Raw genomic sequence first — 10,699 nt, 5'->3', positions numbered from 1 at the left:
CTGAACGTCAGCTCCAAGTGCGTTGTCCCAGCACTCAGTGCAGGGGAAGGATGACACAGTTTTCTAACTCCTGTGGAGGTCTTTCTTCTCTTGCATACAATTAACTTCTCTCTGCCAAAATGCTTGGCCCTGGGCTGTTAAAAATCCTCCACTTTGAGGACCAGTTTCTTTGTGATGCATGAGTTAACACTGAAAGTCTGTGGTCCCACAGCATCTCCCTGAGGACCGCAGCACATGATCTCCACATGCCGGTCATGTCCTCGGCCATTCTAAACACACGAGTGCGGTGCATTTTCCAGGAAAAAGTTACAACTTACTATAAATTCTCTGCCAAGTGCTGGTGCCATCATCCTTCTCAGTTATGTCTACATAAAACTACATGCTTTGATTCAAATGAGGGGAAAAAGCCTGCAACAAAGTCCATTTTTTCTTGGAGCACATCTCACCCAGCTCGAACCCAATCCCCCTGGCACCGGACCTGCTGTCCAACTCCAAATGGAGATGGATAAAACATTGACAGCATAGGACAGCGTCAGACATTACTGCGATTCTTTACAGGGTCTGTAGTCACCGAGCGGTGTCTGTTTGACTTCCCACTGCCGTGTACTTTCCCAGTTTACATGTGGCATCAGCAGAAGACAGCTTCATGGCAACAGGCCAAACAGAGCAATGGTGACATCCTTCTTCCCAGCAAACAGAGAGTGTGTGTCCCTAGCGAACTACTGCTGCGAGCGTGGCAGATGCCCAGGGCTCGATCACTGCAGAATTTAATGAGCTGCCAAATACTTCTAAATGTCAGAAAGTCCAGAGGAAGACGCACAGCGCAGAACGTGGCACGGGCAGAAATCGGTCCTTTAGCTCGCAGCATCTCCCAGTTAATTTTCCAGGAAGGTTTCTCTCCTTCCCCTCCTCCAGTGTTTTTCAGATTGAAACGATCAATGTTTCCCTAGAGGCAGAGAGATGCCCCGTTTCAGGGCCACTTGCATTTATTTCCTAGAAAAATTACAACTGCTTTTATTTTTAGTGCAGTGTAACCCGATGTTGGTGTTTCAGTAAGCTGAAATGCATCTCCCTCTCTGCTCAGAGCAGGCGATAATGCTGCTTATCCAATGTTGTGTCAGCAAGCAAAGGAAAACAGAGCCATTCCTGCGAGCATGCCCGGGCAGACGGTGTGAAGAAGGGAAACAGTTGGGTAAAAGAAGAGTGTGTGAGGGGAGAGAACAGAAAGCCCATTCTCAGGGCAGAAGTTTCCAAGAGAGGTGAAGCTCCTGCAGCAAACTAGAAGTTGAAGTCATGGAGTCACTCCTGACAGACGGAGGATTTACCCACCTTGCAGAGCACAGGGGGCTTGGGACAAGGTGGGACACTAGGACGAGGAGAAGAGCCTTCCTGGCATTGCTTTCTGCAGTCCCGAGTCTGCTCTCCTTCGGGCACAGGCCCACCAGGCAGCCTGTTGGGCTGCGAGTTTTAAAGCCTTTGGAAAAATCCGATGAGATTAAAAAAAAAAAAACCCAACTCAAAAATTCTTTCTCCTTCCCATTTCTCGCAAAGCACGTTTTCCACTTTCAAGGTCTCCTCGTGCACAGGGGCCATTTATAACCCTGACACGTGTGAATTTTTTCAGAATGGAAATTTTTCGTGATGTGCGTTATTTCTGGTGCAGACTCGACGGTATTTGCTCTTGGCTGACCACGGAGTCGCTGCCCAGAGCCGTGTGTAAGAGATACCAAGGTTTGGCTCGTTACCTAATAAGATGATCAGGACTGTGCTGGATCGACATGGTTCTCTGTCCAGCAGCGGTCCCACCGTGATAGTGTCAGGGAGCTGAGATGTCTCCTAAATATTTCATCTGCCACAGAAGCTGGTAGATACAATCAGTCTATGGTGAGTTTTTTCTGTTGAGCCTGAGCTGTTAGCTCCATCTAACTGTGAGCATTTAGTTCTGGTGCTTTTAGCTACCTGACCTACCTCTGTCCTCACCGTGTCTCGGGAGCTTTGAGTCATATTCTAGAGGTTCAGCTGAGCAATTATAGGAAGTCTGGATAATGAATTTAGGCTCCTTCCTTAAGTGCCCAAATTGAAAAGGTTTATATGCCTCAGCTGTAGGGGTTGAAGTTCTCTGGGGGCTTGAACTCTTCAGATAAGGGTTGAAGTTCTCTGGAGCAGGCTGCTGAGAGGCACCTCCCAAATGCGGACTGCGCTCTTCCCACAGGGAAGTCAGTGCTGGACTGGCTGTGCTGGAGGGACTCATCCCTTCCCACATGTCTGGGACAAGTTAGAAAGCCTAAAAGGGTTGGGGGATTCGTGCTGGACTTCCAGAAAGTCTCACCGGGGAGCACCTGGGTGAGTTTCAATGTGATGAATGTGGCATCCCTGATATGTTGCTTGTTTGACAGAGAAGCCAACTGGTAAAAGCAGTAAATAGGTGTCCTGCTAAAAACCCCTTGTGCTGGCAACCAGGATCGATCAGATGCTTATAAGGACCTTTGGTTCTGAGGATGCTGCTTTGCTGCTCAGAAGAGAAGGAGCAGGGGGGAAAGAGCCGGTAAAGAGATAACGGCAGCGGCTCAGAGTGCACCTTGCAGCTGGCAAAATGGAAGCAGATGGCCCGTGTTTTACAGAGTGGAGTTATTCCACCCTGAAGGATGTTCAAAGTCATGCAGAGGGAGTTCTGCTTGCAAATCCTATTACTGATAAATGGTTTCTAACGGGATTGGTGCTGCTTACTCGTACTGCGCTGGCATATGTGCACGCACGTACATGCGCACAGCTTTGAAAAGGCCTTTCATGGGTTCAGCTCCTCTCATTAATGCCAAAATAATTTTGTTATTTTCTGGTATGTATCTTTTTTTCTCTGATCTTTTTGAAGGAATCAGTACCTTCTCCCCTCAGTTATTTTCTTTGAATGAAAAGGGCTTTTTTTTTTTCCAGCGTTAATGAATTAGTTGCTGGAAATAGGAAAGGTGTTTTCAATTACAGCTGGCACTTCAGAGCCTTCCACCAGGGTGGCAGGTATCCTTGGGGGAAAACCAAGTAAATAATACATCGGTCTGGCTGTGTGTTGAGAGGGTGGATGAGAGATGTTGTGTATGAGAGTATTATGGTACCCATAATCACTGTGTAATCTCAGAACCGTGTTCATTCGTAAAGCAGGAGTAAAGGGGCCTCTTCATAACCGAGTCCAAATGGCTGTTGACGCTCTCGTTATTACCTTATTTATATTCCTTATTGCCTTGCAACCCTTTGTGTCGAGTGAAACCTCCCTGTGCTGGATGCTGTACAGATCAGGAAGAGATAGATGGCTTTTCCACAGATTGCTTGTTGTGTTGTACATTTATTCTTACCCAGAGATGTCTCCACGTTAGTTCTCTTCTTGACTCGGCTCATTCCTCCCCAGCAAAATGGTTCACATTAAACCACAGCTGCAGCGGTTCTGCTGCGGTCTAGAGGGTGAATGGATTAAAAACAGAGACCCGAGCTCTGCACGCAAGAAATTAGGATGTGAAAAGGCATCAGATAGCGGTAATGTAACGTAAAGATCAGTGGAGGTCGTATGGAATGAGCCTGGATTAACTGAAGTTTCAAACAATCAAGAATATTTTGTTTTTCTGAGTGGCAGAACAGCATGTGCATGTGGATTATTTAGAAGATCAGACAGTTACGGTACAAGCCTCGCCCCTGAGATGAGAGAGCCCCTCTGATCCAAAACAGAGCTTTGGCCACTTGAACTAAGGGGCCCTGACCTATAGCTCATAGGAGAAAGAGTGAGGTCCCTCTTATTCAGTCTGACCTGACTCCCCACAGGGTAAAATGTGTTGCACGAAACCAGTGTGTCCCACCGTGGCCCCATTTGGGTGAGCAGTTCAGATAACCAATGCTGAGCAGCTCCAGTTCCTTCCAGCTGCTGTGACCTGCCAGCCCTGCTGAGCGCAGGGACAGAGCTTGCCTCCACGGTTGGGTTTTAGGTGTGCCAGCCTCCCACCAGCGTGCCCAGGCAGCGACAAGGTGTGCCGTGGCATCCCAGGACGGGCTAGAGGCCACCAGTAACTGTGATGGATTTTCTTTCTTGTTTGCACAGACCCTTCATGCTTCTGCCGCCGCTGATGGAGTGGATGAGGGTGGCCATCACCTACGCTGAGCACCGGCGCAGTTTAACTGTGGACAGCGATGACATCAGGCAGACAGCCAGACTGCTCCTCCCTGGACTGGACTGCGAGCCCCGGCAGCTAAAGTACGTGGACTAAGCTTTAAAAGCAGCTCAAGTCATTGTAACTTCCTTCAATATTCTCCTTGCTCTACTCCACATGAGCCAGATCTCAAAACACTACACAGGCAACGCGCGTTTCACCTTCTAGTACTCCAAGAGATAAAGAAACTTTGGCCAAACGCTGCGGCTGGGGTAGAAAGGTTTTGTCTTGCCAAAAGTTACGTAGGAGGAATGAGGCAGAGAATGATTAAAATACAAGTATTTGGGCTTTTTTATACCTCAGCCTTAGTTACAAGATCATTCTTTTCTTTTTGAGTTACCTTGATAAAAGGCATCCCCTCACATATATGTTGAACAGGGATTTGTAATTAGCTTGGTTCGTTAGCACACCATAGGTGCTTTATTCAGGTTTTTAAGTTGCCATCATTAGCACAGGTTTGGTATCAGAGCTACATCTGCAACTTCAGTACAAGGTAAAGTCTTGTTCCTTGAGTCAGTTTGGTCCCCCATACACCTGTGGGTTAAATGAGGGGGCGGGACATGTTAACAACAACAAATAACACTTTTATCATGCTCTTGAGTGATGAAGTGATCATCTGAGAAGATAAAAATACACCGTCACTCCTAGCATTATTTCTCATGAACCAGAAAAGCAACAACAGGCTTTTAATCAGGAGTCCTGCATCAGGGTTTGTGGCTTTCTACCTTTTCCTTCCAGCAGCCAAGAACTCTCTTGCTTTTTGCTACGTCTTTGTCTCCCCGCTTGTGAGTTGAAGGGTGGTTCTAGGCACCCACAAGCCTCCTGCGAAGGTGGGTTGGCTGGTGCAGGGAGCTGGGTGACTGTTCTGTCATGAGCCCTTCTCAGCTCGCGCTGGTCTGAGACGTGGTACCTGACCAACCGAGCGGGCGTGCTGCCAGTCTTCAGAAAGCAGAGAGACACAGGCGATCCTCGGCCGTTGTTTAACCTCCTTGCCTGAACCCAGAGCTTAGTCCGGGAAGGCTTTTCTTCTCCTTTTCTCTGCTCTGGCGTACGCCTGGATAGTAGGTGCTGGTGTAAGCAACGTGATACAGGCTAAACGCATTTCACATATGTTCTAATGCTGGCCAAAACCTTTGAAAGCCTTTTCAGTGAACAGTACCGCTGAAGATGAACCTCCTCACAAGCGCTTCAGACAGTTTCAGGGGTTTTTCTTTCAGTCTGTCCTTTGGAAAGACTTCTGATTCCAAAACTGAATCCAAACTTCCTGCTTCTAAGGCGTCCCACTCTCTGCGCTGTTTTTTCTGTACACGTTAACATACAAAGCACAGGTAGTCCCTTACTTTAGAACTCATATTCCTTAAAAACCAACAAAAAAAAAAGAGGGCAGGGATGCAGGTGTTTGGTTTTGCTGCTGCTATGAGCTAAAAGGAAGCACTTAGAGGCAGCTGTAGTGAAATCAGGGTTCATCAGTAACTTCACCCTGAGCCAGAGGGATACAGCTGTGAAATGAAGGTCTCAGAGAAACCCAGGAGGTCCAGAATAATGTAAGCAAGAAATGAAAGTGAGGAGCAGGTATAAAGGGCCTCAGTCAGCCTGTGTGGGATGGTCAGGCATCAGATGATTCAGCTGCTGGGTTCAGGGTCAGCAATGCTGGCCCAGGGCTGAAGTACCCAAGTTTGTTATAACTCTCTCCAGTTTGTTATAACTGCAGAAAGAATGGCCATGCGTGAGAAAACAAAGACCCTCTCACACCTTTGACCTCAGCACACCGTTCCTCCGTAGGGACGTACGCAGCGTGATGAGTGGTATGAGAGAAGGAGCGCTGTCTCTTTGCTGCAGGAAAGGGTTAAGCTAACAGGGTGCGGGGGGGAACCAACCCTGAGGAGAGAGCAGTGCCTCGTTTCCAGGGCGCTATATACGATCTTTTAAAGCAGCCACTTGTATCCAGCCGTTCCAGCACGTTTAGGGGAAAAGGAAATCTTGGAACTGCAGCCAGATTTATCCGTGGGTGACTGCGGGCAAATTGCCGCTCGCTTTTCCTCAGGATGCAGAGGCCAGCAGTCGTACGACGACGGTTCCTTGCAGTGGCGATGCATCAGAACGGGCGTGTTGAAATCCCTGAAAGAAAAATGGTGCAGAAGAGCCAAGTATTATTAGTATAACCTGAAATTCAGATCTCTGTTCTCTGGCAGAGGCTGCTGGGGCAGTACAGCCTTCCACAACTGCGTGCGCCTTCTAAGACACGGCTCCCAGTTTACATTTGCCGGGCGGTTTATAAACTCACTTATTCCTGGTTAAATGACGATATAAGTGGGGAAACACCACGCTGTAGAGAACTGTGTTTCTTTTCCACCTATTTAAATATAACTGTTGGGATTTTAATATATATTAATTAGTCACATGCTGCTTTTTTATTATTATTTTTCCTCACTCTAGGCCAAATTTAAATCACTGTTATTTCAGTGGCTGATAGTTACAGTAGTAGTTACTGCTTAGGGAACCCAAATTGCACACCAGGCTCCTGCTCCCTCTTTAAGCTCTCCCTTCCCAAGCGAGGACCCTTCTCTGCTCCCAGGGCTCTGCCCCACCCCCTCCCAGTTTACTGCTCCCCAGTTTATCCCCCTGGACACGGCTGGGCATCCAGGGGAGCTGCTCCTGGGCAACAGCAGCAGCACAGGCTTTGCCCTGGGAAGCGTGCGAGAGTTTCCTTCTCTTCTCTGCAGGAGAACAGCTCACACATGGAAAACTGCTGTGGTTACAGCTGCTGCTCAGCATCTGTGCACGTGTGAGCTCTGGTGGGATGCTCTGACTTTTGCCATGCTCTTAACAGCGAGTGTACAGTAACTTCTGCGTGGGCTGAGCCCGCAGCTCTCCCAGGAGGGAAGTTCCCAAGTTCTTGCACCAGAACTGGCTTCCAAGAACAATTATTATTATTGTTGTTGTACAAAGCCTTTGCATCACATTCTACATAATATTGTAGCATCATGGTACTGTGGCAATTACCTTAATTAAGTTATTAATTGACCAGCCTAGCTCTAGGATTTATGTATGTCCAGCACTTTTACCATACTCTCCTCTTGTCCCCTGCAATACGTCACCTAATCTAGTATCAGGTGCCTCAGAGATCATGACTTCAGCTGCACTCAGCTGCCTCGGAGACACGTTTTATTTGCAGAGACATCTCCAAAGAGCTGGTGACTCCACGGCTGTCACTTCGCTTCCCTGCTGACCGTTCCCCAAGTCGTACCCTGATGCAGTTCCTTTCTGAAAGCAGCTGCGGCGAGATGCTGGTTTCCCCCGTACAATGTGACCGGTCACCAGGCTGTGGAGGGATCTTTGTTAACTCAGCGCATTGTTCAGAGCATCTGCTCACCATTTGTCATCCACCATCAGTGCAAGTTCAGAAGCTTTAAAAAATGATCAGCTGAATTAAAACGTGAATAAGATTCATCTTGAATCTTCTACGCGAAGCGATGAGCGTTTTTCTGATCTGGCCAAGGTTGTGGGAGGGGTTGGCCTTCTGGAAAGAATCTCATTTTTCAAAGGAGCTTGGCGGGCTGATATCTCTGTCTCTGAGAGTTTGCACAAGAGGCTGGGCTGAAAACCAGACAAGCAGTGGAGAGGAGTGAACTCCCTGAAATAACATCAAAGGGCCGAGCGCAGCAACGCCCGGCCGAGAGGGGAACACCTCCGCGGGGCAATGCCTCCTCCGGGGAGGAGCTGCGCTTCCAGCTCTGGAAGTCAGGAGCCTCGGAGCAGATAACCAGAGGATTTACAGTGAGCCCTGGCCTCCTTCCAAACGAGATAAAGGGCGTTTGATAGTCATCTGAAGGAGAAGGGTCTGACAGAGCCTGCTAGAACTGTTCACGCACTTCCTTTGATGGAGGCGTTGGAAAAGGGTTGAGACTGTTCCACTCCCTAAAGTTGACTTTGATTTCATAGGTTTTTAAATGTTGGGTTTTGGGTTTTTTTTTTCAGAAAAGGATAAATATACTTTCATTCAGAAAATTAGTTTTTCAGAAGTATTTCAAAATAATAACTAGTCTGGCAGACAATGTCATTGCTTCGTCTTACAGCTACACTGGTATTTTATCACATGTTCCACCTCTTTTTCCTCTTTGCAATGCTTTTACATAGGTTTGATGGACTATCCTAGAACAGACAGAATAATACAAATACGATATCAAAAATATTTACCTTTACAGCCAGCGTTCACGTGAATTTACCGTGTTTCTGTGAGAACTAAAACTTCCATCCTGCTAGGAGTGAAGTTAGCCAGATGTTTCAGAAACGATCGTGCAGTGGAGAAGGTGCACGATAGGGAAAACTGTGAAAATTCATAAACCTGATTTCTGTAGGAGATGGAAAAAAATCCAGGTATTTATTATTTTGTCTTTCACAGACCCGAATGCTGCTTTAGTTCCTTCCGGAGACTGGATGCTAAGGCTGCCACCGAAAAATTCCAGCAGGATCTGGGGTTCCGAATGCTAAACTGTGGCAGGACTGACCTGATCAACCAAGCCATCGATGCACTGGGACCTGACGGTGTTAACACCATGGATGATCAGGTACGCGCAAAAACCCGTCGCGTGCTCCTTTCCGCGTGGCACCTCAATATGCGAGGTCGCAGGAGTTGCCTCTCCAAGGCTTTTCTAATTCTAGCTTGTGGTTTAGGCTGAAGATATAACCCTTATTTTAAGCCCCCAAAGGGCAGACAAAGCCTGGAGGGAACCGTTTATCAGCCAAAATGTGGGTCTGCTCCTTGGACTCAGGCTCTGCTGGCAGACAGGTTGCTTTGCTGGCTGCGAATGGGAAGTCTGATGTTTTCTTGATGCTAAGGCTGTTGTGGGTTTTGCCAGTGACATTCTTTTCTGGGTCAACAGCCCAAATCCAGGCTGGGTCACTGATGGGTGACCAGAAGGTGTTACTGCCAGGCTAACGCGAGTTAGGGGTTCTCAGTGCAGTCTGGTGTGTAAGAGACAGCTCCAGGAACCCCAGGGGTTTGGTATCAGTCGTGCTGATGAGTCTGTTCTGTCATTTTGACCTGCTGCCTGCTCAGCTATGTTGAACCACGAGGATTTGGTAGTCTGGGGAGTCTTTAGCTGCTTCTGCTTGTGCTGTCAGTCCCATCAAGTAACAGCAGTCTGTTCTCTGGGACATTGTTCAGTGCATTGAATTAGCTTTTAAATTAAAGAAAAAAACCCAAACCACCTCTTCCAAATAAACACTCGTTATAGCTGTCACAGCAATGAGAATGAGCTGTCATGGCTCAGAAACAAAAAGGTATTTAGCAGGAGGAAAGATTTACGTTCGAGTAGGGAGGTTTTCTCACAGACAACTTTTTACTGCAGCAGCATTTCAGACCGAATTCTGAAACTGGCCCATCTCCCGTGGTGCTTTCCACCGTCTTGCAGTTTTAAAGGAAGTGTGACTGTGTACACAGCTAGGAACAGAAACTACTCCTGGCATGTACTTGCCTTGTTTACATATCCAGGACAAGGAGCTCTGTGGTCAGAGGTGGGGTATCACATCACAGGTGCCCTTGATACTGACTTCAATAAAGTGACAAAGGCAGCAGATTCGTATTATGAAATTCTGCCATTTTTCTTTTTCCCCGTAAGTTTTTGCAGTTCCTGTAGCTCTGAGGTGTTTTGTTTGCTCAGAGCAGATCATTTTGCATTGTGAACCTCGCTGTCCCAACACCAGATGCTGGTGCCAAGACCATCCCCTTTCACAGTGGGATGTTTCTTACCTCTCTTCCACCAGCAAACCAGGCTTTCCTTGCGTAAGGACCCGTAGGGAGCTCAGTGGAGAGTTTGAGGAGTTTCTGCTGCCTCTTATTTACGGTCTCACTGTCATCCTGATGATGCGATCCCCTGTGATCAGGGGATCGTAGCGTGCTGGTGGCTCTGTCGTCTTTGCAGAACACTGCTCCCACGTCTCCCAGCAGTGCTTTGGCACTGACCAAGGAGGGCAAGAGGGGCTCCCTCTGAGGATACTGTTGCTCTGAAATTCTTCTCTTAAGTGGTTCCGGAGCAACTCATCTTTGCAGCTAAGCACTCCACTCCACTGCGTAACCAGTCACAGAGAGATTTAAATCTAAGCTCTAGCAGTGATGGTGTGTTCAGACCCGCTTCTACAGGGCTGGGTATGGAGGTACTTGTAGAGAGTGGGAGAGAGCTCAGAATGCATCTTCAGAGGCTCGAGTGTGGAGCAGGACCCTGTATTCACTGCACCCACGTTTCACAGCATCTGAGATGTTCAGGAAAACAAGCTCTTCTTCCCTTTCCATACTGAGGAACATGCAGGGAATGCAAAAATGGTGTTAAAAATAAATAGGAAAGGAAAGGTAAGGAAAGTCTCTACCAACCTGGGAATTTTAGAACCCAGACTGTGGTGGAAAACATGGGCTCGTGCCTGCAGACTTAAGTTTTGAATTCTCATTGAAGTTTACTTGTCTGTAATGAGTGGATCCTCCTAAACCCCCCATAGCCAGCCCCCCCACCCCCCTC

At 47.7% G+C, this 10,699-nt stretch overlaps 1 protein-coding gene across 1 annotated transcript in view; it reads left to right on the top strand.

Annotated features, from left to right (window-relative positions):
* ABTB2 (ankyrin repeat and BTB (POZ) domain containing 2) overlaps positions 1-10,699 on the top strand; it is a 116,965-nt gene that overhangs the window by 93,045 nt on the left and 13,221 nt on the right. Inside the window, exons 4-5 of the mRNA XM_010146039.1 lie at positions 4,079-4,231; positions 8,590-8,755. Coding sequence (XP_010144341.1) covers positions 4,079-4,231; positions 8,590-8,755 — 319 coding nt within the window. The remainder of the gene's footprint in view (positions 1-4,078; positions 4,232-8,589; positions 8,756-10,699) is intronic.

The sequence above is a fragment of the Buceros rhinoceros genome, unplaced genomic scaffold, assembly GCF_000710305.1.
Source record: "Buceros rhinoceros silvestris isolate BGI_N320 unplaced genomic scaffold, ASM71030v1 scaffold632, whole genome shotgun sequence".
Classification (NCBI taxonomy): Eukaryota; Metazoa; Chordata; class Aves; order Bucerotiformes; family Bucerotidae; genus Buceros; species Buceros rhinoceros.
This window is presented reverse-complemented; position numbering and strand designations above follow the sequence as displayed.